This window comes from Drosophila miranda, chromosome 3, assembly GCF_003369915.1.
Source record: "Drosophila miranda strain MSH22 chromosome 3, D.miranda_PacBio2.1, whole genome shotgun sequence".
NCBI lineage: Eukaryota > Metazoa > Arthropoda > Insecta > Diptera > Drosophilidae > Drosophila > Drosophila miranda.
Window position 1 is genome coordinate 24,527,951 of NC_046676.1, and position 24,591 is coordinate 24,552,541.

Genomic DNA, 24,591 nt, shown 5'->3' on the forward strand with positions numbered 1-24,591 from the left:
GCTGTTACCCCGCTGCAGCAACCCAACAGACAAAACAAAATATTGGGGCGGAAAATTCACTTCTCACCCGTTTTCCTTGGCTGGAAAATGCCCCAACAAATGGCCACCAACCGCTGGCAGAGTCGTTTGTTGCGTGTTCTCGTAATGGCAATCGCCGACCTCAAATTCAATCAAAATAGAATTTAAATCAAAAACTAAGGAACGAAATCTACATGTTTTGGTGCTGAATCCCAATTAAACCTAAGAAAATCGTTCAAATTGAGTGCAATTAAGCAGGCATTAATTGTGATTGTGATTAAATAAGCAAGCAGAAATCAAAAGAAAGTGTTTCCCACATTCCAGGCGCCATAGGAAGAGCCGCCAAAGGAGTCTCCGTTTGAATGTAAGTAACTCCAAAAACCAATTCGATTTTGTGGTAAAACTTCACATCCCGTGCTGTATTCGGGTATTTCTGGGAAAAATCAATAGGCCAATTGCTTTCCTTCTCGAGAACTGCGCACGCATGTCCCGCAGGGTGGACCCGCCACCTGCCACTCCCACTGCTCGACGTCCTCCTGTTGCGGTCCAGCAGCTGTTGGTCCTCGCATCCGGCGTGGGCGTTCGGGCAGCTGCTGCTGCTGCTGCTGCCGCCCCATACTCCTCCACGTGGGCTAAAAATAAACCTCTTTTCTGTTATTTGCCAATTTCCTTAGCCCCAGCGAGCATATGGTCGCCCAGTCATCAGGGCGGAACGGAACGGGACACACATTTATGTTGCCTGCCGCCAGGCGCATGGCCCCCCTTCCGTCCCCCATGAATACTTTGATACGAGTGCGGCTGCCTTATCGTAGTGCAAATTTGACCGACAACGATTGACGTCAGGAATCGGAATCGGAGTTGGAAATTGAGTTAACAACACAGTCTATGGACATGGACTAACTGTATCCAAGGGCTGGGGTTGATGCGTTCGGGTTAGAGTCTTCAAATATTTGCTTAGTTCCCCAGAGTCCTCAAGTGGTGGTGCTTCTGCCGCTGGGAAACCTTTGACCTTTGTGAGGGAGAGGAGAGCACAGACAGCCGCCACTCAACCTTCACCTTAATGCGACGCAAAAAGTCATTGCATGAGCCTTGACTTGAGCAGAACAATGGTTCTGGTTGGGCTGGATGCTTACGCGGACTCGTACTCCTCCAAAGTCGTGTGACATGTGTGTGTGGGCGGACGTATGGTTTTTTCCTTTTTGCGCATCGCTTTATTGGTGGAAAAGCTACGCCCTGATTATGATGAGAATGATTATGCCTGGCCCTGCCCCTCACCAGCTCCAGGCGGACCACACTGGCCCACTCTGATTGCTAGATTAAGTGTGAAGTACGCTTATTGTTTGCTTTCATTGAAAAATATGATAGCCGGAAGAGGAGGTCCCTCCCGGCTTTCAGTCTTACTATCCTCAGGATAGTCCTTTCCCCTGGGTAGCAGCCAGCTTAAGGACCGCAGCTTAGAGAGGACTCTACTCTCTACACTCCAACCGCAACAAAAACAGGCTTCCAAAGTATCATCAATAAATAAGGGAAAATACTTATTCCGAAAAAAAAACAGAAAGAGTGGACCGCTCCCCAGGCGTCGACCAAAAGGAGTACAAGGATGGGCGTGAGGTTGGAGGTTGGTTTGGGGGCCATGCAATAAACATAAATTTACGGTGAGCGCGCGCGACATTAAAACCGTTATAAAGAGGTAGAACCAAGAGTTTCCTCCCAGAGTGCTATCACCTGCTCAGAAAAATGGCTTCCCGGGCCGAGCTGGGGCAATTTTTCGTCCTGTATTATTAATTGTGTTAGCCAAAGAGGGGACTTGCGGTTTCCCAAAATGATTTATGTTTTGCTGGTGGCTGCACTTTTAAGTGCTCCCCAGTGGAGTTGCAGCTGCAGTGGCCTGGGAATGGGGCGTGGGGCGTGGCCCTCTGCCATTGCGGTCTACTACTTCACGTGTGGTCAGGCGAGGTCCTGCTGCTATTCCATGTTTCCTATAAGTATGCCGCAAAAAGAGCTACAAATGGAAAATGCTTGCTAATAGTGCGACTATGCGGCACCGAAAGTTACAACATTCTCTGGCCCGAAGTGGGGGAGGGGCATTCCTGAAGCAAAAACAACAGTAAACAAACCTTGAAATTATGAGAAAAACCAAAGAAAATCGAATGAAAATGGTGAGTAGGGCAGAGAGTAGGCATGGCAGAATTTTTGCCTCCTGAAAGATGATTCACCATTTGGCTGGGGTGTTTCTTCCTTCCTGTTCCTTGCATTCTGCTCTTTGTATGTACAAATGTAGGTGCCCACTGCGGCTGGGACGCGACTGTTGTGCCACACACACACACGCACACAGAGAAAAGCTTGGCACGAACATTTGCCCGAATGAGTCATCCGCTGGGTCAGAGGGAGAGAGAGAGAGAGAGAGAGAGAGAGAGAGAGAGAGAGAGTATGTGTGTGTGTCTGTGCCTTTTTGCGTGGGGCAGGCTTTGCTTTCGTTCTGGCTCCTTCTTTTTGGCTCCTGCCCCTACTCCTCGCTCTGCTTTTACTGCCTGACGCTTGCCTTCTTGGCAATAATTTAACTAACAAAATCGCATTTCATTAATGTCCTAGACCTAATGGAGGCTCCGCCTCCAACCCAGACCGCCCACTGCTAAATTGTCGGAGCAGGAGACCCCACGTGTCTGCTGTCATTTGAAGAGTGCTCATTCCTTCCATTTTAAAAAGTTGACTGCAATGCAAGCACTCCCCACATTCAAGAATGACTCATCTTTCAGCTTTCAGTTTTAAAGTTCCACTCCATGGAGTGTGATATTTTAATTGGTCGCCAGATTCTGCCCAGACTGTCGCTGAACTTCTGCTTCGATTCGAGGATGATGCAGCAGTAGCTCGAAAAAGGGAAATTGAAATGGTTTTTCTCTGCTCTCTGCTGCTCGTGAACTGTCAATGACATTTGACAGCGGAAAGTCCTTTAAGCAGCGGCGAGGAAAATTGGAAATTGCGCAGCCAACAAAACAACGCGTTCAACGTCAACGACCCGCCTTCACTCCACCACTCCACCACTCCTCGACTCTGCCCCTGCGTCCCACACACGCTCGATATTATTTGGGCTCCCTTCGGTCTGTGGGTGGGAGGGTCAGAGCTCCTCTTATTTCACATCCACCTGCCTCCAACCACTGGCTTTTCACACGCACTGTTGCCCAAAATAAAGCACACTCTGCGCAGTAATAGAAATGTGTACAGTGCCAGCCGTGTATATGTATGTACATACATTGCAAGAACGTGCATGCAGGAAAATCACCCGAATAAACTCTCTCTGCGTTGAGCACACACGATCGCTGCTGATTTTAAACCACTCAAACTCTCCCTCTCTTGTGGCCTCCTTCGCTTAGCATATTGCTGCTAGTTTTCGTTTCGGGTGTTTCGGGTGTCGGTGGCTTCGGCGCGACGATGATCGTATTGATTATGAGTAAAGCCGCAATAAGTAAACTCAACTCGTATGCTTTTGCTCATTTGCGATCGGCACCCGGAAACTGCTCCAAGATTGCCCTGAGCCGAAGGCCTATGGTAGCCAATTGTTAGCCAGAAACAGCCACAATCCGAAACAGTTTATATATACATATTGACCAAATGGACCTAGTAGAGACCTATGCACTCGTAGCAGTAGTCTTAAGACTCATAGATACTATAACTATCTGATAGGATTACCCAGACAGATTACCTGTGTAGACTGGAATCTTTATAGGCCGGTAGTATTTTATCAAGTCATGCTCTTGGTAAGTACAGGAAAATACGAAAAATTGAACAAGGAACCTCTTTGATATTAGGATAAGTGAAAAAAAGGCGAAAAAGTCAGAGGTTATGCGTTTCCAATGGTTTTTGACTTTAAAGCCAAGACTCAATTGAGTTATGACTATAAAAAACTATTAATAAAGAATTCTTATCCTATCGAATTCTCTGACTTTTCCTCATTAACAATTCCCTAGAGTTCTTTAACTTGGTAGGGGGCACTCTTTAAATGGACATACTTATTCAAAAGACTTGCACAGGACATACATATAGCCGCCACCAGTATAAGATTGTCCTGGAAATCTCCTTTCCCTCCATGGCTCTCCTTAGCGCTACTCCCTTGTCAGCGACAGCGACAGCGTCAGCGTCAGATTTCAATGTCAATGCAATTACGGGCGGGGGTGGAGGTGGAGAAGCACACAAATGAAACTACCAGTAACATAAAAAAGTCAGAGACAGAGCTAGCGCTCGTTCTGTGCTGTTCTGTGCTGTGCGTCAGGCAACCACTCGAGAGGAGACGACGCCAGGCGGTGGGAAATCAATAGGAAAAGTGGGAAAAGCGAGAAAAGCACCACACATCCACATACACAATTCACAATTCATTTTACGTCATCAGGCAGAAGCCACTCTGCCAGCAGTTTCAGTGGCAAGGGGCAGTGGCAGTAGCAGCAGCGACAGCGGAATGGCTCATAATAAGATCAAACAAACAGTGGCGGCCGGCGGTGTGTGTGACAGTGGTGGGAAGAGGCAGAGTGCGCACCTGCTTTATTAATGAAATTCTTGATGCTAAACGATGACGGGCCCACTGTCTCTTTATAAAATTTATCAAATTATTGGCATACCCATATAGTAAGAGTACGAGTACATCTTGCCCCCAGCTACTGCTCGGGGTCGGGCCTGCTCAGGGCGCATGCGCCCGGCTAGAGGGCTGGTCGAAGCAGCAGCAGCAGCAGCAGTAGTCCTGGCAGCAGTCAGCTCTCGACCCGACTCGGATTCACTGTGTCGTCTACCCTCAAAGGGTGCAGTTCGTTCTGGTCTCGATTTGATTCGTGTGACTCGTGCGCGTGCCACAGTTCTGGCCTGTCCATCGATTTTGTGCAGAAAATAAAAAGAAAAGGCAGAAATTTTTTTCTTTCCCCAGTGAGATACGCTTCGAAAAATACCCCCAAGAGAAAGCTCAAACCGCAGCCAAGTAAAGCAAAATCCACCATCAAATTATCAAACAAAAGAAATATCCAAATCATAACCCAAAGACCCAAACGAAGTGCAAAATTTTCTCTGTTATACAGAAAGCCAGACCCCCCCTCTCGCGTATATATGTATACACATACGAATGTACATATATATACCTAATATATATCCATCGAATATATATACCAATCTATAACTGAGTAAAGAAGGGAAAAATAAGAAAACTACGCGAATGTGCGCTTTTGGTTACTTATTGTTTTTCGCCCTATTGCTAACGACAATTCTGGTGCTGTCCATCATATTTGCCACGACCTCAAAGCGATCCATGTTGGACAGCTTTATCCTCGTATTTAATTACACACAAGAACAACAACAACAACCACTACAACAACAACAACAACTACCACAACAACAACAAGAGGACTATCTGGAACAGCCACAAATGTTCCTGAAATAGAAATTTTTTTGAGTTTTTGAATAATAAATAAGTCTTAGGGCAGACCAAAAAAAAGGGAAAAATCAATTGGTAAATGCTTCAAAAAATATCTTTGCAAAATTTCATCGATTCGAAAATCTCAAGACATTTTTCATCAGTTTAATTTTTTTAATATAATTTTGATTTAGTTTTCTCTTTTTTTTTCATCTTAACCATTGGCTACAGTGGCCTCCAGAATGATGTGCTTAGCCTCGCTTCTGTGTAGAGTCCGTGGGTGGATGGATGGATGGAGAGTGTAGAGATTTGTCCGCTCTATGTCCGCGGCGAAGGCAACATGAAAATTTATTAATAAAGGTCAAGACGAGCTGAGCGAAGGATATGCTGTGTGTCCATGGAAATGCCTTGCCTTGACTTGCCCCCCCGGGAAACCATAAAAAAACCACTCCAATAAAAGCGAAGGATTCTTTTTGTCGTTTGCCTTGGCTGTTTCCTTGTCTCGCGAGTGGAACCTTCCATGAGCACGAAACAAGTTCAAGTTGAAGGACCCTTTCGCTTGTGTGGAAATGGATTCAGGGGAAAGTTATTATTAAATATCATCTACCAAGTTTTTTCTTTTCCTCTAGCCACGTTTTATATTGTCTATGATTTCCCTCAGTCTGCATATCATGGAAAATATTATACTCAAACATTACACAAATATTTAGCATGTTCCTCTCTCTCTCTCTCTTTGCCTCTATCTCTGCCTAACACTCTCCAATTTCTTGCACTGCTTGAGGCGTCTGCGCAGGGGCTTCTCTGGAGACTTTTTCCTCAATCCTGCTGCAGACTGTTGCATGTTTGCTGTGACAGATCCATCAAAACACACATAAACAAAAGTATTTTGCTCAGGTAAACAACAAGAGAGAACCTGAGACAGAGAAAGAGAGAGAGAGAGAGAGAGAGAGAGTGAGAGTTGCGCACTAGAGAACCATGCGAGAATCATTGGAAGTGCCCCCAAAGCTTAGGTCTCAACCAGACTGTCTCCATATTTCAGGACTCGACTGTGCACAAGTATAAAAATTTCCTTGTTCGACGAGAAACAACAAATAAAACAGTTGTTAAAAAATACAGTGCACTACTTTGTGTGAACCAAAAATCATTAATAAAAATATAAGAAATATAAAAACATTCCATTGATAAACATTTACGAAAAATACAAAAGTGAAGCGAATACATTATTGTAATATGTGCAACTCAAGGGAGATCTTCCTTCAGTAAGCCAGAAACTAATTGGCTGTTGCTTAAAGGTAAATGGAACTAAAGATTCCTATTGAAAATTCCTATATAAAACATGAGGGGTGTGATTGCCTTTTCTGTTCTTTGCTTTTTTGCTTTTGAGTTTGCATTTGCCTGTGTGTTTTTTTGTTGCTTGGATGACTCATTCGAGTGGCCGACACATATTGTGTAACATATACATACATATTGTGGAATGTTCTCCACCACCTCTTCTTCGAGTGTGTGTGTGTTAGAGAAACTACAAGTCCAAGGGGGTGGTAAAACTATTTACAAGAATTCAAAGTTCAATAAAAGTACGAATAACTTGAAGGAAGGCTGCCATCTCTTGGAATTAAAGAATACGAAAGAAAGATACATATAGAAAGCATAGAAAAGTTTATATAACGGTATCCCGGACTAAAAATTGTATTCTTTATTATGGTTACGGTCTTCCCCTTGTTTTTTTTCCTTGGTGCTTGAAATCCCTTTCACACCCCCAAAGAACTTCTACGCCCACCCAGAAACTCACAATCACACGAGTACCGTCTCTAATTCGAATTTCCCTGGCGACTTGCCCTGGAAATGACTCATAGCTGAAGCTTCGACCACAGAAAATACTCGTACTACTATCCACTACACACAGTTGAGGCAATTATAAAACGCCAGCACTCCACATACGGGGGCGAGGTCGGGGCTTGGGCCCTCCTGGGACTTGTATGTGGTTTATAATATCGTATTTCGTACCCTTCCACTCCAGTTAACCGCAGAAACCAGGACACGAGACACTCCAGCGAGACACAGAGCCAAAGATGTCGTCGGTTAAGGTGGCGGTGCGAGTGCGCCCCTTCAACTCGCGCGAAATAGGCAGGGAGTCGAAATGCATCATCGAGATGACCGGGGCCACCACGGGTAAGACCCACACAACAGACACACCACCACAGACTCTCATCCTTGTGATTCTTTTGCAGCCATAACCAATCCGAAGGTGCCGCCCAACACTAGTGAGGCGGTGAAGCGCTTCAACTTTGACTACTCCTATTGGTCCCATGATGTAAGTCGATGTCCGGACAGGAGAGCCATATATAATCCTCCCTCGTTTCCATTTGCAGCCACGCGATTCGGACTTCTCCACACAAACGATGGTCTACAAGGACATTGGCGAGGAGATGCTGCAGCACTCCTTCGATGGCTACAACGTGTGCATCTTTGCCTACGGCCAGACCGGTGCCGGCAAGTCCTACACCATGATGGGCAGGCAGGAGGAGCAGCAGGAGGGCATCATTCCCATGATTTGCCAGGATCTCTTCACTCGCATACACGATACCGAAACCGATGAGCTCAAGTATTCAGTAAGTCGAGAATCCATCGAGAAGTGTCCATAGGATAGTATAGCAGTAATACAACAATCGAAATCTTAGGTTGAGGTCTCTTACATGGAGATCTATTGCGAGCGGGTGCGGGATCTGCTGAATCCCAAGAACAAGGGTAATTTGCGGGTGCGCGAGCATCCATTGCTGGGTCCCTATGTCGAGGACCTGTCCAAGCTGGCAGTCACCGACTACCAGGACATACACGACCTCATCGATGAGGGCAACAAGGCACGGTATGTATCTGTGGATGAGTTCTGCTGTGATTTCCCCCTATATCCCCTCTCTTTACCGATCTTTAGAACTGTGGCCGCCACCAACATGAACGAGACGAGCTCTCGCTCCCATGCCGTATTCACCATCTTCTTTACACAGCGTCGCCACGACACGATGACCGACCTGACCACCGAGAAGGTCTCCAAGATCAGCCTGGTGGATCTGGCCGGCTCCGAGCGAGCCGATTCGACTGGTGCGAAGGGCACCCGCTTGAAGGAGGGAGCCAACATCAACAAATCCCTGACCACCCTGGGAAAAGTCATCTCCGCTCTGGCGGAAGTCGTAAGTTTCTAGGATCTAAGATCTAGTATATATTCCTGACAAAAACGAATGCTCTATTCCTTGCTCTCTCCATTAATCGCTGCCTTGTGGCTTCCCAGTCTGTAAGTCATCCAGATTTGGTAGATCCCAAGCCCCCATCTGACACCTGAATCCCGTTGCAGGCATCCAAGAAGAAACACAACAAGAAGGCCGACTTTATACCCTACCGCGACTCGGCCCTGACTTGGTTGCTGCGCGAGAATCTGGGAGGAAACTCGAAGACGGCCATGATAGCGGCCATCTCACCGGCGGACATAAACTATGACGAAACCTTAAGCACACTGCGGTAAGCAATCCCCCATCCCCATATAAGTAGAGCCCCGTGATGATGTCAATAATGAAACCCATAGGTATGCGGATCGGGCCAAGCAGATCGTGTGCAAGGCTGTGGTCAACGAGGATGCCAATGCGAAGCTTATCCGCGAACTTAAGGAGGAGATACAGAAGCTGCGCGATCTCCTGAAGGCCGAAGGCATCGAAGTGCAGGAAGGTAAGCATTCCCAGCAGATCCTTAACTTAGAATACCTTCGACTAGGCCTAAACATAAGCCCCTAACACACACCCACACAACACACAGACATTCTCATGTAACCCGAAATTACTACATACAAGTACATGCAACAAGAATATGTACAAAGAAACGCTATCCAATCCTAAGTTAGCCGTAGTCGTTAAACCCTTCTAAAACCAACTTAGAAACCAAACAACAACCCAACCTATTTCGTTTAGGACCCGATGGCAAGGTGGTGTGCGAGAAGCGCGATTCGAATAGTAAGTAGAGCCTACAATCTCTCAGCGCTAAAAAACCAACAAAAAACAATAAGCAAAAGCCAAACGGCTTCACATGCAAAATGTTATCCAAAGTATCCAAATGGATATGTACAGTGCGTTTCCAAGCCTAAGGACAACCAAAGAATAGCTAAGGAATATAAGCTAAGAAAGTGTCAATAAAAAGTACCCTACAGTGTCGAAACGCACTGTGCATGGCCAGATATCGTAAAAACATGTGTATGTGTACTACGTCTGTAATGTGCTGCTGTATCGTATCTAAAGCTTCTAAACAAATTGCTTCAGGACATATACATATATCCCATACGATAATCACCAACAAGTCCTCCTTAAGTTGCCTTTTTCTACACACACACACACACACACACACACACGAATAACCAGCTTCTGAGCGGCAGAGTCTCCTGTCCAGGCCAGAGCTCCGCAAGGATCCTTGGCTGGTCGGGAGGGAACTCCTCGCCATCATATTTTATATGGACTTTTCCTTTGTGTTGCCCTGAAAACAGAAGAGTGACAGGCCCAGACTCCTTGCAGTCCTGGCAGTCCTTTAGGGCTAGACGTGGACATGCCAGAGTGTTAGGCCATCCTCCCCCAATCGGCAATTGCTTTTTTTCCCGTATCTAACTTCAATATTTATCCAATGTATCTGTTTCTATATGTATTCCATATTTTGGTGCCGATTTCTAAATGAGAAGAAATCGCTCTAATGTTATCATAGCACGCTTATCACTGCGCTTGTGGCGTTCTTAAGTCTGAGTCAGAGGTTCCTCCCAGCTAATTACCGTTCCAATTCTTGCAGAGGATGAGCTGAACAAGTCGACGACGGGTATCAAGTCGCCCTCGAAGTCTCGTAATCGCAATGGCTCCACCACGGAAATGGCCGTGGATCAGCTGCAGGCCAGCGAGAAGCTCATCGCAGGTGAGTAGTCATCCACTCGATTCCACAGGAAGGCAGGACTGATCACTCCAATCCTCTGCCATCTTCTGCAGAACTCAATGAAACCTGGGAGGAGAAGCTGAAGCGCACCGAGGAGATACGCCTGCAGCGCGAGGCGGTCTTTGCCGAGATGGGGGTGGCCGTCAAGGAGGATGGCATCACCGTGGGTGTGTTCTCGCCCAAGAAGACGCCGCATCTGGTGAACCTGAACGAGGACCCCAATCTGTCCGAGTGTCTGCTGTACTACATCAAGGATGGGCTAACCCGCCTGGGCACCCACGAGGCCAATGTGCCGCAGGACATCCAGCTGTCGGGGTCGCACATCCTCAAGGAGCACTGCACCTTCGAGAACCGGAACAGCACCGTGACCCTGCTGCCCCACAAGGATGCCATCATCTTTGTGAACGGACGCCAGCTGGTTGAACCGGAGGTGCTGAAGACCGGCTCGCGTGTCATCCTGGGCAAGAATCACGTTTTCCGCTTCACCAATCCGGAGCAGGCTCGCGAGCTGCGCGAAAAGATCACCGAAAACGAGGCCGAGAACGAGGTGGAGAAGGCCGACGCCCCGCAGGTCGACTGGAACTTTGCCCAGTGCGAGCTGCTCGAGAAGCAGGGCATCGACCTGAAGGCCGAGATGAAGAAGCGGCTAGACAATCTCGAGGAGCAGTACAAGCGCGAGAAAATGCAGGCCGACCAGCAGTTTGAGGAGCAGCGCAAGACCTACGAGGCCCGCATCGATGCTCTGCAGAAGCAGGTCGAGGAGCAGTCCATGACCATGTCCATGTACAGCAGCTACTCTCCAGAGGATTTCCACCAAGAGGAGGACGTCTACAGTGAGTGAACCACACGCATATTATGTGGCTAAACTTCAGCTTTTATCCCGGTTCTATCGATAGACAATCCCATGTACGAGTCCTGCTGGACAGCCCGCGAGGCTGGACTGGCGGCCTGGGCCTTCCGCAAGTGGCGCTACCATCAGTTTACCTCGCTGCGCGATGACCTCTGGGGCAATGCCATATTCCTCAAGGAGGCCAATGCCATTTCCGTTGAGCTAAAGAAGAAGGTTCGTACCCCACCTGTCTTTAGAGATTAATGTTATCTTTAATGCCTTTGCTCTTTGTTGTTTCAGGTGCAATTCCAGTTCACCCTTTTGACCGACACCCTGTACTCCCCCCTGCCACCCGAGCTGGCCTCGAGTGTGGCACCGCTCCAGCAGGAGGACGAGTTCGGAGCCCCGCCCGTGTCCAAGACCCTGGTGGCCGTAGAAGTCACGGACACCAAAAACGGAGCCACTCACTACTGGTCGCTGGAGAAGCTCCGGTAAGCCGGTCCCTCCAAAGGAGCCACTGCCACTCCTGCTCCTCCTCACACTCATTCGTTCTCTGCACTTTCGTTCGAAGTTGAAGCTGGCTTTTGATTTTTTGGTTTACCTTTACATTCCGTTTGGTTTGTTTTCATTTCTGGTACGTGCATGGTGGTTGTAGTTCATGGATTCGAAGTTTCTGTCAAAGTGCTCTAGAACATTTTCAAATGATTTCTTACAAACGATTGTCTCGCGAAGATCACCGCCACCATTTACGCCTTAACCCTCATCGTCATCTCAAAATAAAAAGCCCCCAGGCCTTGAACAAATGTTGATTTGTACTTTTTCGGTTCTCTTACAAACCAACCCGAAACCCAATCCAAAACGAACCCGAAACCATTTTAAATCCCAACCAAAAATCCTGGATCATTTTGACCTTATCCAAGATATCGCCTCGAACTGATGCGACAGATATACAATGTCGAGAGCCCGCCATCATCCATGCTATTCGATACGTCCCGAATCGAGGCCTATAGCGGACCACAACCAGACGGCCACTGCCAAGGCCACGGCCAGACTCAGCTGCTGCTGCAAGTGGAGCCCAATCCACAGCCCCTCGAAGCCGTGAAAAGAGCCAGCGAAAGAGCCTCACCAGCACGTCTGACATTGGCCAATCTGATACCTTCTAGGTTTGCTTGGAGCATCTGTTTTTCTGCTTTTTTTTTCTGTTTGCACCCGGTACTCGAAATGGTAATCTCTTTGAGTATCAGGATTGCCCGTCCGTCTATAGCTTTCTTAAATGTTTTCTGTACAGTTTGTATCCTTAGTTGTAGATTTGTGCCTGTGTAAGTGCCACTGCATGGCTTTCCATATTGCTTGGCCAATCGCCTACTTCTCTCTCTATCTGCACCCCCCTTTTCCACAGCAAGTGTTAGCCTGATACTCGTATGTCCTTGCCATCCCGAGAGTAGTTCTCATTTTGGGGATTCGTTTCTCCCTTTTGCAGACAACGCCTGGAGCTGATGCGCGAGATGTACCACAACGAGGCGGAGATGAGTCCCACCTCGCCGGACTACAACGTGGAGAGTCTCACCGGGGGCGATCCGTTCTACGACCGCTTTCCCTGGTTCCGCATGGTCGGACGCTCGTTCATCTATCTGAGCAACCTGCTGTATCCCGTGCCCCTGGTCCACAAGGTGGCCATTGTCAACGAGCGTGGGGATGTGCGAGGCTACCTGAGGATCGCCGTGCAGCCGGTGCTGGATGAGGAGTCGATCGACTTCAACAATGGGGTCAAGCAGTCGGCCCGCTTGGTCTTCAACGAGGACGATGCCAAGCCCAAGTATCGAGCCCTTAACGAGAAGGACGACGTGCAGCGGTACATCGATAATGGAGGACACGACAGCAAGCTGGAGGGTAAGTCTCTATCTCTACAAGCGGCTAGGCCCTTATTTAAGCCTAAAAATCCATCCCTTCCCTTTAGCAGAGCTCGAGGATGTGGACTCGGGACGCGGCATTGACTCGAACTCTGCCTCTGACTGCCCCGAGAACGCCGAAGAGCCGGGCGAGCATCTGCAGGTGGGCAAGGAGTTCACCTTCCGCGTGACGGTGCTCCAGGCCACTGGCATTGGTGCCGAGTACGCAGACATCTTCTGCCAGTTCAAGTGGGTACAAAGATCATCTCCTTTTGATATTGCTTTTATAGAATCTTTGTATCCCCTTACCCCGCAGCTTCTTGCATCGCCATGAGGAAGCTTTTTCCACCGAGCCGGTCAAGAACTCGGCATCGGGCGCCCCTCTGGGCTTCTACCATGTTCAGAATGTAAGCCAAATCCATGATTTCCCTATATCAGAGCTTTTTCTTAGTTGGAGTTGCTTTTCGTAGATAACTGTGCCTGTGACCAAGTCGTTCATCGAGTACTTGAAGACCCAACCGATCATGTTCAAGATCTTTGGCCACTACCAGACGCATCCCCTGCACAAGGATGCCAAGCAGGACTTCGTGTCGCGGCCACCGCCTAGGCGAATGCTGCCCCCGAGCATACCCATCAGTCAGCCGGTGCGCAGCCCCAAGTTTGGACCCCTGCCCTGTCCGCCCTCATCCACGGTGCTGGCCAAGCACGATGTGCTGGTGTGGTTCGAGATTTGCGAGCTGGCACCCAACGGAGAGTATGTGCCTTCGGTGAGTGGAGGAACAACCAGAGCAGACCAGACCACAGGTCATACTAGCTACTAATCCCCTTTCGCCGCACGCAGGTCGTGGAGCACAGCGATGATCTTCCTTGCCGCGGGCTGTTCCTGCTGCATCAAGGCATCCAGCGACGCATTCGCATCACCATTGTGCACGAGCCCACACCTGAGGTCAAGTGGAAGGACATCAACGAGCTGGTGGTAGGACGCATACGCAACACTCCGGAGTCCTCGGACGAACAGGATGAGGATGCGTGCGTGCTGTCGCTGGGTCTGTTCCCCGGCGAAGTGCTGGACGTGCCCGGTGACGATCGCTCCTTTTACCGCTTCGAGGCCGCCTGGGACTCAAGTCTCCACAACTCGGCGCTGCTCAATCGCGTCTCACAGGGCGGCGAGACCATCTACATCACACTGAGCGCTTACTTGGAGGTCAGTCGGAGCGCGACACTTCTCATACGTCATGCTTTATGCGTCCTTCTTTCAGCTGGAGAACTGCGCCCGCCCGGCCATCGTCACGAAGGATCTGAGCATGGTAATCTATGGGCGCGACGCTCGCACCGGTCCCCGCTCCTTGAAGCACCTGTTCTCGGGCCAGTACCGTAATCCGGAGGCCAACCGACTATCCGGCGTCTACGAGCTGTCGCTGCGTAGAGCATCCGAAGCAGGTAGTCCAGGTAGCAATTCTCATTGTAGTTGTACTCGTCGTATCCCGCTAGCCAGCTCTTGCTGAAGCTGCTACACAGATTTCTCTCTGACACGCCCAATCTTCCTATCCACACAGGTGTGCAGCGTCGTCAGCGTCGCGTGCTGGACACCAGCTCCACATATGTGCGTGGGGAGGAGAATCTGCACGGCTGGCGGCCACGCGGCGATTCGCTCATCTTTGACCATCAGTGGGAGCTGGAGAAGCTGACGCGCCTCGAGGAGGTGGGACGAATGCGGCACCTGCTTCTGTTGCGCGAGCGCCTGGGCATGGACACCAACCCGAATCCGACCACCAAAACGGAGAAGGATGTCTGCAATCTGGCTGCCCGTGCGGCTACCTCCCCCGTGCACATGGTCATTCCTCAATCGCCACAGACGCCGGTCAAAGATCCGCAGCAAATCATGCCAGAGCGCGAGTACAACCAACGGGAGCAGGATCTCATGCTCAAGTGCTTGAAGCTGGTGCAAGGTGAGTCGGTCTTCTATGGCTTTCCATCATCCCTTGGCTAATGATTGGCCCTTTCCAGCTGGACGCTATGCCAAGAACGAGGCTAATGACACGCAGACCCAATCGGATGTCTCGCCCAGCGATGAGGGCTGCGCCGACATGACCGTCAGCTGCATCTCCAGCAACTCCATGGAGTGAGTAGTCGCCAAACAATCCCTCCACTCATCTTAGTTAGAGAGCTTCTACTGCATCCATCTGGCTTTCTTGATTTATTAGAACATACAAAATTGGCACAACACACCATAAGCTAGCATCCAACCATCTTCGAGCATCCACCCATCACTTCCTCCTCACAGAAACACTCTGTGCATCTCTTTATTGGGAATCCCTTACTTCCCAGAGTCTATGAACTATACTTTCCTAGTCTGGGACTTTGTTAGTCACTATCTAGATCTTATGACACCTATCCAGTGTCTCCTTTCTATTGAAAAACCCGATGAGAGGCTACTTCTTGCTGCTTGTTGTGCGGGGAACAGTCACTACGTAAAATGCACAGAAGCAGAGACACCTCGAAGACATATCCGGGCTTGCATTGGCAGGGCACTCCGCAGTGTGTGGGGCACGAAAGCGATTTGAAAAGGCAGGTCTCGGGGCAGACGCCGCCACAGCGTGCCATGGTGGCATTGGGGCCACAGAAGCCCGGGAACGGGTTCCATATGTATTTGTCGCGATCCGGGTCCGGGATTGCGTCATGAACCAACACATCGCTCATTTCCATGACCATAACGAGAGCTGGCAGCAGCAGAAACAGACTCAACCGAATCATTCGGCGTTTCGTGACTAACTGAAACCCAATCTGTCGAAAAGCTGTTGTTCCATATAATCGCCCCAACCATCCGATTCATTCAAGCGCAAAACTAACAAAATAACACAATTTATTTTCTCAATGACTCGAGACTCAAAAACAATCCTCCAATCTTTACATCTGTTTGTTTTCCTTTGGTTTTCTTTTACACAAATTAGAGACAACAAATTTGTAATTCGACGCAGGTAATTTTCCGTTCTATCCAGAGAACCCAACCCCTTAATCCTCTCCACCCCCCAGTGCGACCTTTGGCTCACATTTGCTCCACCTCTTTCCCGCAGGCTATGCTCGCCGGATCGGGCCGATGCTCCGAATGGCTGGGAGGCCCCTGCCCCGGCCACACAACCGGCTCTCCCGCTGCGGCTGTACGTGCCGGAGCTGGAGGAGATTCGCGTCAGCCCTGTGGTGGCCCGCAAGGGCTTGCTGAATGTCCTGGAACATGGCGGCTCGGGCTGGAAGAAACGCTGGGTGGTAAGTCAATGGCATATGCGTCTATATGCGTCTCTTCTAAATGCTTTCCATTACAGACTGTGCGTCGTCCTTATGTGTTTATCTATCGCTCGGAGAAGGACCCCGTTGAGCGGGCTGTCCTCAACCTGGCCACGGCCCAGGTGGAGTGCAGCGAGGATCAGGCAGCCATGGTCAAGATACCCAACACATTCAGGTGGGCTATGATCTGTATTCGAGTAGGGAGACTTTTCATCTAAACTGAACACTCTTTACAGTGTGGTGACCAAGCATCGGGGTTATCTGCTGCAGACACTCGGCGACAAGGAAGTGCACGACTGGCTCTATGCCATCAATCCTCTTCTGGCTGGTCAGATCAAGTAAGCTCCATGTTACCCAATAAAGAACCATTTCTAATGTTATCATCTCTCGAACAGATCCCGCCTGGCGCGTCGCACCTTGGAGCCGGCCAGCCAGACGGCTTCCCAGATCCAGGCCAGCAGTGCCGCGAACGCGAACAGTGCGAACAAATGAGATACGATCACGATGGAGTCCGTTTTGGTTTACTGAGACGCAGGCTATGGCTGGCTACAGCGCTTGAGCTTGGCCAGCCGATTGATCGGGCGGCGGCGGCAGCAGCTGTCCACCGATTAAAAGCTGAAAGGATTCCATCGGGATAGCAGGAGATTTATGTAGAGATTGTAGAGCAAAAGCAAAAGCAAAAGCAAAGAGCAAACCAAATGCAAAGCGTACGTAATTATTAAGTAGAGAAAGCAGCAAACCGACGGATTATTTTATTTTGTAATTAGTTGGCTCCGGCCGAATGTAGTAGAAGGCAGTAGAACGCTCCCATCCCATCCCGTACGATGGCTGATAGCCTACTTCTGGAAACCCTTACACATCCGATTGAGTTTCGTGTTTTCTGGAGATTTTTGTACATAGCTTTAGTTCGTTTCGATTGTATAAATATTTGTTAATTTATTTCGGTTTTCACGTGATATTATGTTGATCGGTTAGAGTACTACATATATGATTATTTCGATTCAATTATGTGACTATTACGCAGTGCTTACAATGCATTTTAATGGAGAAACACACACACATACAGACACACATCTATATACATATATATAGTAGGTATATATAAAGATTTATTGTATAAAACCTATATATTTGCTGTGTATACACAAATTTTCAAGCATATAATTGTATCGCGTATTGTTTAAACTTTAAAGGAAACGAAGCTAAAAGAAAAGTCAAGGCAATCGAATGCCGCAGATAAATATTATACCAAAAAAATATGTGTGTGTTAGCGAAAGACCGTACAGTATATAGGATATAGGCGTGCATAAGCGAGGCAAAAGCTCAGCAGAATTGCGAAATCTCGATTAACATAACGACTACTTGTTAGATCTATATATACACAGATATAGAAAGATATATTCATATATATGAAGCTATTTTACACAGGAGCTATGAATCACTTGAATGGCCCTGCTATATATATATACATATATCTGTAAAAGTTGCCATATAACATTTTTCAAGTGTTGACCGCTTTAAGGCTTTTCACCCAAAAAAAAAAAACACAATCACACAACCACAAAGCAGTTTTGTCGCTTCTCTATGCTCCCACTCGGAACCACCTGCAAAGCTTCAAGCAACAAATTATGGAACAAAACCAATTGTAGTTTTGATAAAACATAATTTAAATCTAAAATTACGAGTAGTACGCCACGGCCACCTGTACATTTCCCAGTAAGAAACTCAAACTGAAACTGAAACTTTGCTTTTCACACGCTATACAAGAAATGTCACTTGCATTCTGCATTCTGTATTCTGCTTTCGGTTTAGAGCACGAGCTTAGGTCGGGTTAATGGATGAAATTTAATATGGCAGACAATAGGAGCTTCTCTTGTGCCCGGATCACAAGTACCGAAGCTCCCTATGTTGTCGATGGAAGCGCTTTCCTTTGTGTCCTTCGGACACAGAGCGTTAAGCCTTCGTTAAGCTGGAGATTGGATCAATCAAGTATTCGATTGGGAATTGGAATTGAAGCCGAGTTTGAACTTGAGTTTGTGTTTATTGTAGCGAAATGTAACATTTGTTAACCTATTGAATTAATTTCGAATTGTAACATATTAGAGAATTGTAATTACAATAACCATTGTACGAGCATATATACGTTACGATACGATATCTATGTAATATCCAACAATATTTTGGCCCCACAAATTGAAAGGCACACAATGCAACACACAAAGGTCCACAAGCGATCTACTGGCTATGCGAGTTGGCGAGCCACAGCTCCACTTATATATGCATATATATAGTACATAAAATACATTTCAAAATCTATCTAAATATATACCCCTCTATATGTACATCGGATACACATATTTGGAGAAAGACGCGACAGGAGATGAGATGAATGCCGGCCACCTTAACGAATGAAAGTTAACAGTTCAAAGCGTAACCTAAGCGGAGCAAAGGCTAAGGGTATGCTCAGGCAAAGTGTCGGCCAACTTGGAATCGGATCGGATCGGATCAGACCGGATCGGTAGTTGATGATAGTCAGAAACCGGAAGTAAAACCAGAAAACAAACCTATGCTATGTATGTATAATCAAACCAATCGATATATGCCAGGGCGTATCACTATTAAAGAAATATAAAATAACACGGCTTTAAATAAAATCTGTAAATTATCAACTGGTTATCGTACTGCGAGGCCTCTACTATATGCTTGACTTGTAGGGGATTACAGTTATACAAGCCGAATCGTGTCTGACACACATATTTCTATATTTATTCACATATTCACATACTGCCTGATCGACTAGGCCAGCTCACGAGACATTCTATATAGAACGCCATCGTGGTAGACTTTCTACAGTTTCAGAAAGTCTTGTGCAACCAGCCATGCATAATGCAAGTTGTCAAGGAAACATTGTATTCGTCCAACCATTCGCCCAATAGTTTGCTTACTGGCGGTGCAGGGAATGGGATCTGAAATCTGAGAAAGGCTTAATCTTAGCATTAATTTCGGGCTTAAAGATATCCCGAAGCCAAAAGGAATTCAAGTAAGATGTGCATTTCCTGAGCATTGCATAAAGTCTTTTATATAATCCAAATCGAATTGTTAAGAATTAACTGACACAATTGGTTTATAGATGGACACGCTCTGCTACGCGATTACACTTCTCGAAGCCGAACAAAGCTTATCGATGATTCACCTTCAATCTGTTCGAATGAACAGATTTGAAGAAATAAATATTTCTGTATTATTGCAGGGCACTGCCTGTTCGCTTAGACCTGTCCCTGATCTCAATCTCTATATATTGTGGGCAATGGTAGAACGCATTGCTCAGTTAACCAGGACTACCACAAGAATGAAGTCCATCCAGGCCATTTGCCTTCTCTGCTCAGTGATCGTAAAAGATAAAGGCTAAATATTTCGAATTTCAACTCAAAATATGTGAAATTACAGCTGCTTGGATCCGTTACTAAAACCGTGTCTGCTGAAGGACTGGATATCGATAAGATGGCCAGGTGCTTTGACTTGTGTGTCGAGGTAGCCTCAGTCGTGGGCCAGAAGATTGTGCCCACCATCAAATCCCTGGCGAAATGCGCAAAATTTGAGCCCATGAAGACAAAGGATCTGGATCCTACGGCGGTGCTGATGCTGGCCTATCAGTTCATCCAGAAGATCGTCGGCAACCAGATGTGCCTGTTGAACACCATCCAGGAAATAAGAGATCTGCTCGCTCCGTTTGCCACAACGTTCTCTACATTAAAGTGCCTCACTGGCTAGGATTGTTTTTTGGGTTTTTGTGCATAGCTTTTTTTTGTCATATGACAGGGGCCCTTGAAGGGTCGTCTACCGTTACATCTATAACGTAATATCTATAAAAAAAAGCGTATGAAATGAACAACCGTATGAAATCGATTCGGGTAGTCAGCTTTATAAATGAAGAAAACAACATTCGCTTTAGAACAGTGCCTTGGGGTAATTGCAAGCATGAAGAACATTCTGCTCCTTGGCTGTCTGTTGGTGAGAGAAGCTATACTATCCACAGATACTCGTAATGATGGATACACTTTGTGTCGGTAGCTTATGGTACCCATTCTGGGGGGTCAGGAGTACAACCTGGGCGTAATAGGCATATGCTGGAGGATTTTCCTGGAAGCAGCCTCCGCCATTGCGAACCGTGGCATGCCCCTCATCAAAGACCTGGTAAAGTGTACCAACTTCACGAACAGCGTTGATCTGGAGAGCATGGACGTACCGATGCTCATGATAACGGGATTCAGCTTCCTGCAACACGTGGCCATGGCCACCGACTGCCTGTGGAACATGACCGATGCGGTGGCCCAGATTCTAGAGCCCCATTGGAGCAGGTATTCCAGCTATCAGTGCAGTTACATTGGTGTTCCGCAAAGCTGCCTGCCCTTAGCGGGCTGAAGCGGACTGTTATGGCAGCATATAAAATGGGTTTTCATGCATGTCTCATATACTCCGTAGAGTTAAAAAAAGTCAGACAGTTCTTTAAATGAATTTCCAGCATGCAGTGCTTAAAAGCCGCATTAATCCTGAGCTGTTTCTGGGTAATAAATACTTCTATAGTGAGCTGTTTAAGTCCTCGACTTCTTTTGTAGATATTGGCGAATGCCCAGTCGTACAGCCTCAAGCAGATTGGCGTCTGCTCCCAGATCTTCCTCGAGGCAACTTCAGACCTCACCAGCAAGGCTATGCCCATAGTGAAGACCATGTTCGAGTGCATCAGCTTCAAGACTTCGGAAAATTTGGCAGCACTCGATACCAGAACATTCAAGGATGTGGCCTCCAAGTTCCTGGGAGAGCTCGTCCAGAATCCCTCGTGCCTTCTCGATTTGGCCACCTCGATAAAAAAAATCTTGGGACAGCATTTCGTGCGACTGAAGACCTATAGATGCATGTACCTGGGTGTGGCGCCGTCCTGTATACCCAAAGATTTATAAACAACAAATGAAAGAGCAGCCTGTATCTCGCAACGTGTTACGTGTACATTGGTGAAACTGTGAAGCATATAAAAAGTACTTAGGATCATATAAAAGCAGCTCAAACCATGACAATGCCGCACAGTTCTCTCATACTACCCTCGGCATGCAAAGAGTGAAGGTTTCACTGCTCCTCGGCTGTCTGCTTGTAAGTGTTGTGACTACGGGATTCATACTGTTATATGTATGTGATTAAGCAGAGACGGATCGTCTCTTAGCTGTTTCAGTTCAGACCAACCGCAGGGCAGAAGATCAACCTGATCAAGGTAGGGAATTGCGTTGAAGCGGGCCTGGAGCTGACGGCGAGCCTCGCCATCCAGATCATGCCCATGATGAAAGATCTGCTGCAGTGCGTGGGCTATTTGCCCAAGATCAGCACTGCCAGAGTGAATAGGGTGCAGCTGCTGGTGATCATCTACCAGTTCGTCCATAAAATGTTGATGGGCGAGCGTCTGCCCTGCCTGATGAATGCCTACATGACGCTATCGAGCGTCGTGGGTCCTCACTTGGAGAAGATGAACTCCTTGCAATGTTCCTATTTGTTTGTGAAGCCACCTCTATGTTGAGAAATTCAGAATAAAAAACGTTGCATTTTAAAAGGAAAAAAGCAAATCTAAATCGCCGCAAACGTGACTCATTGGAGGCGTGAAATTTATTTTTACAGAAGGCAGCGAGCACTGCAAATTGAATTATCCTGTGGCCTATAAATAGGGCACGATCTGTGGCTGGCTGCAACGTTGAGTCTGGAGCCGTTTAGCCGAAAGCATCAAGACAGAGAAAGCCCGAAAATGAATCTGCTTAAAGCCGCGCTATTGCTGAGCGCGTTGGTTGTAAGTAGAGCACGGGAAGTCCATCAGTGGATCTTTCTCTCTAATCTTTGAGCAATCCCCCATCTATATTAGGTCTTGTCTGAGGCCGGGGAGGAGTCAGGGTCCATAGACTGGGAAAAATGGCTGGAGTGCACCCATATTGGCGCCAGAGCTTCGGCGCAAATACTGCGACGCACCATCCCCGCGATGCGTGTATTATATCAGTGCATCGACTTCGAGCCTCTCCGCGACCCCGAATTTAGCCAACTCAGACTTCTCAAAAACATCTACACGTTCCTGAAGCTATCTGTTTACGACAAACAGAGCTGTCTGCTTGACCCTCTCAAGGGAGTTGTCAACACCCTCGAGCCATACGTTGAGAGGATTGATAGCATGCACTGCTTGGACTCCTAAATATTCAATACGTTTTTCAATATTGAAATAAAATGCAGAGCATTCCGAGAGCCTGCCGCCTGTTCTAATTGAAGCAAGCCAAAACTGACAAAATGTTTCTGATTTAATTTAGGGATATGGCAAACCAATAACTTGCGGATCCTAGAAATCATATATATTATGATTCGAATATCTGTCGTTTTTATAAGAAAATCCTTGGTTCCTAAACGTAAAACATTTGAACATTACTACTTTACTATCATTATCATTGCCTTTATACTTACAATAACATAAATACATACATCAATATTCGGAGAGATTTGACATTCCTGTCACCTCTGGGGAGATCAAAAGCAGAACCCATCGTTTATCCCCGGATAAGGCTATTATATAATTATTATGAATGGGTTTCAATGTGATATGGGAGGCTTTTACCGCATTAAGCATTAAGGTGCGAAGAGATCCTTTAGCCATGGCCAGAAGCATGACGAATACAGTTTTCTCAAGCTCTATAAATAGAACAGATGATTGATCAGACACTCCATAGCTGGGTCCGATCACAATGAACGTGCTTAGGTCGATTTTACTGCTGAGTTTCTTGGCTGTGAGTACCTTCAGCTCGATTTCCTTATAGTAATCTTAACCAGTAACGACTGTCACGACCCACAGATTTGCCTGGCCCCGAAGCAAACCGATGCACAGGCCATAATTAACTCCCAATGGAGCAAGCTGAGCAAGTGCGCCCAAGTAGGCGTCGAGGCGGTGGCCAAGGTCGTCACCAACGTCATTCCAGCGGTCTACGAGATGCAGATATGCTCCTTCTATACGGCGCTTCCACCGAAAGATGGCAAGCCAAAATCATCGATATGGTACCTAAAGAACATTTATCTGTTCTTTAAGAAGCTGGTCTTAAATAATCCAAAGTGCATCAAGCTCTTGGTGACCCAGGCAACGGAACTGATCAAACCATATTCCGAACAAATCGAGGAATTGGAATGCCTGCAGGAGAAGGACTATATCTTGTAGAAAGGATATACACATGTGGACATATATGTATATGTATAAATATATCGCAAATTGCAATATATCGAAAGCATTTGCATGCAAAAATATCAATCAGATCTCAAAAATGTTCTAATAGTACGAATAACCACTCTTGTTTCCTAAGCAAGCTAATTGATTAAATTTTTCAACCGAAGCGTTTCAAGAGAGCTCGCAAAAAACTCAATCAGAAAAGGTTTTAGATTCAAGGTCGGACAAAGTTCGCTATGCTCGCGTAGAATTCGTTACGGATAATGGCTAAGCCTGCAGAAATGCGCTCCCAGAGCGTGAAATTGATCATTTGTGATGGCCGCGAGCATGGCGAATGGGATTATCCTGTGGCCTATAAATAGGGCACATTCTTCTGATGGCTCAAACGTTGGGACTGGAGCCGTCAAGCCTCACACACCTACGAAGACAGAGAAAGCCCAAATGCATTTGATCAAGGTCACCTTGTTGCTGAGCTTATTGGCTGTGAGTATATTATCATCTTACTAGCCCTACTTGCTTCGAGCCGATCCATACCGATCCCATTCGTCATTTAGCTGTGCCACAAGAGTCAGGTCCAGGCATTTTCAAAAGATTTTGACAAGTACCTGCAGTGCTTTGAGGTGATTAACGACGGGGTGTCCTTGCTGATCGAAAACACCATACCTGCATTAAAGATCCTGGTTTTGTGCATTGACTATCAACCCCAGTTGGAAAAGGGCAATAGCTTCCTCAAGTACATTCGAATCGTGCACCAATTTGCCAAGAAGGCGATCTACCATAAGCCCGATTGCCTTATCCAGATGTTCTCGGCGGCTGTCACTTTGCTGAAGCCCCAGGAACGAAAGTTAGACTCCCTGAACTGCTTTGAGGACTAAGGTCTACAATAAATTATACATTTTCAATAAAAATTCAGAGCATACCCGGAGTTTGCGAGGCTCAGCAAACTGAATATCATCGTCACAAGTGTTTAATTCCTCAAAGCAAGCCACAAAAAATTGGATTA

At 47.1% G+C, this 24,591-nt stretch overlaps 6 protein-coding genes across 13 annotated transcripts; all 6 read left to right on the forward strand.

The window, feature by feature from the left end:
* Positions 1–13: 13 nt before the first annotated feature.
* Positions 14–18,681, forward strand: LOC108159551 (kinesin-like protein unc-104). 8 transcript variants are annotated; one of them, XM_033391699.1, is made up of 28 exons: positions 14–382; positions 7,425–7,576; positions 7,636–7,718; positions 7,777–8,016; positions 8,086–8,270; positions 8,337–8,592; positions 8,691–8,693; positions 8,754–8,917; positions 8,982–9,121; positions 9,361–9,402; positions 10,220–10,339; positions 10,411–11,190; positions 11,254–11,420; positions 11,487–11,677; positions 12,107–12,349; positions 12,667–13,076; positions 13,144–13,324; positions 13,392–13,482; positions 13,546–13,842; positions 13,917–14,279; positions 14,335–14,524; positions 14,632–15,024; positions 15,083–15,197; positions 16,027–16,053; positions 16,150–16,339; positions 16,396–16,532; positions 16,594–16,695; positions 16,753–18,681. In XM_033391699.1, the coding sequence occupies exons 2-28, from the start codon at positions 7,477–7,479 to the stop codon at positions 16,847–16,849; spliced, it is 5,307 nt and encodes a 1,768-aa protein (XP_033247590.1). In that variant the 5' UTR covers positions 14–382; positions 7,425–7,476; the 3' UTR covers positions 16,850–18,681. The 8 variants fall into 8 exon arrangements, with proteins under 8 accessions (XP_033247590.1, XP_017148464.1, XP_017148461.1 ...); XM_017292975.2 differs by lacking the exons at positions 14–382; positions 9,361–9,402; positions 12,107–12,349 and having other exon boundaries at positions 7,477–7,576; positions 13,147–13,324; XM_017292972.2 differs by lacking the exons at positions 14–382; positions 8,691–8,693; positions 12,107–12,349 and having other exon boundaries at positions 7,477–7,576; positions 13,147–13,324.
* Positions 4,985–6,698, forward strand: LOC108159559. Its single transcript, XM_017292987.2, has 2 exons — positions 4,985–5,503; positions 6,447–6,698. Exon 1 carries the CDS (start codon positions 5,210–5,212, stop codon positions 5,432–5,434), a length of 225 nt encoding a protein of 74 aa, XP_017148476.1. The 5' UTR covers positions 4,985–5,209; the 3' UTR covers positions 5,435–5,503; positions 6,447–6,698.
* Positions 18,682–19,588: 907 nt separating the features above from the next.
* On the forward strand, positions 19,589–20,246 carry LOC108159555. Its single transcript, XM_017292981.2, has 2 exons — positions 19,589–19,748; positions 19,805–20,246. The coding sequence occupies exons 1-2, from the start codon at positions 19,665–19,667 to the stop codon at positions 20,126–20,128; spliced, it is 408 nt and encodes a 135-aa protein (XP_017148470.1). The 5' UTR covers positions 19,589–19,664; the 3' UTR covers positions 20,129–20,246.
* A 1,827-nt stretch (positions 20,247–22,073) lies between these two features.
* LOC108159557 (accessory gland protein Acp53Ea-like) lies at positions 22,074–22,668 on the forward strand. Its single transcript, XM_017292985.2, has 2 exons — positions 22,074–22,184; positions 22,257–22,668. The coding sequence occupies exons 1-2, from the start codon at positions 22,143–22,145 to the stop codon at positions 22,575–22,577; spliced, it is 363 nt and encodes a 120-aa protein (XP_017148474.1). The 5' UTR covers positions 22,074–22,142; the 3' UTR covers positions 22,578–22,668.
* Positions 22,669–23,050: 382 nt separating this feature from the next.
* On the forward strand, positions 23,051–23,754 carry LOC117188208. The gene is made up of 2 exons (XM_033391701.1): positions 23,051–23,160; positions 23,226–23,754. Exons 1-2 carry the CDS (start codon positions 23,119–23,121, stop codon positions 23,580–23,582), a joined length of 399 nt encoding a protein of 132 aa, XP_033247592.1. The 5' UTR covers positions 23,051–23,118; the 3' UTR covers positions 23,583–23,754.
* A 205-nt stretch (positions 23,755–23,959) lies between these two features.
* On the forward strand, positions 23,960–24,541 carry LOC108159617 (accessory gland protein Acp53Ea). Its single transcript, XM_017293072.2, has 2 exons — positions 23,960–24,071; positions 24,143–24,541. The coding sequence occupies exons 1-2, from the start codon at positions 24,030–24,032 to the stop codon at positions 24,461–24,463; spliced, it is 363 nt and encodes a 120-aa protein (XP_017148561.1). The 5' UTR covers positions 23,960–24,029; the 3' UTR covers positions 24,464–24,541.
* Positions 24,542–24,591: the final 50 nt, after the last annotated feature.

Excerpts from the sequence above, each read along its gene's own strand:
- LOC108159559 (XM_017292987.2), top strand. The coding sequence starts at position 5,210 with ATGTGCGCTTTTGGTTACTTATTGTTTTTCGCCCTATTGCTAACGACA.
- LOC108159551 (XM_033391699.1), top strand. The coding sequence starts at position 7,477 with ATGTCGTCGGTTAAGGTGGCGGTGCGAGTGCGCCCCTTCAACTCGCGC. Across the intron at positions 7,577-7,635 it reads GATGACCGGGGCCACCACGG|CCATAACCAATCCGAAGGTG; the intron begins GTAAGACCCACA and ends ATTCTTTTGCAG. Across the intron at positions 13,483-13,545 it reads GCTTCTACCATGTTCAGAAT|ATAACTGTGCCTGTGACCAA; the intron begins GTAAGCCAAATC and ends TGCTTTTCGTAG.
- LOC108159555 (XM_017292981.2), top strand. The coding sequence starts at position 19,665 with ATGGTAGAACGCATTGCTCAGTTAACCAGGACTACCACAAGAATGAAG. Across the intron at positions 19,749-19,804 it reads GCCTTCTCTGCTCAGTGATC|CTGCTTGGATCCGTTACTAA; the intron begins GTAAAAGATAAA and ends GTGAAATTACAG.
- LOC108159557 (XM_017292985.2), top strand. The coding sequence starts at position 22,143 with ATGAATCTGCTTAAAGCCGCGCTATTGCTGAGCGCGTTGGTT. Across the intron at positions 22,185-22,256 it reads TATTGCTGAGCGCGTTGGTT|GTCTTGTCTGAGGCCGGGGA; the intron begins GTAAGTAGAGCA and ends CATCTATATTAG.
- LOC117188208 (XM_033391701.1), top strand. The coding sequence starts at position 23,119 with ATGAACGTGCTTAGGTCGATTTTACTGCTGAGTTTCTTGGCT. Across the intron at positions 23,161-23,225 it reads TACTGCTGAGTTTCTTGGCT|ATTTGCCTGGCCCCGAAGCA; the intron begins GTGAGTACCTTC and ends CACGACCCACAG.
- LOC108159617 (XM_017293072.2), top strand. The coding sequence starts at position 24,030 with ATGCATTTGATCAAGGTCACCTTGTTGCTGAGCTTATTGGCT. Across the intron at positions 24,072-24,142 it reads TGTTGCTGAGCTTATTGGCT|CTGTGCCACAAGAGTCAGGT; the intron begins GTGAGTATATTA and ends TTCGTCATTTAG.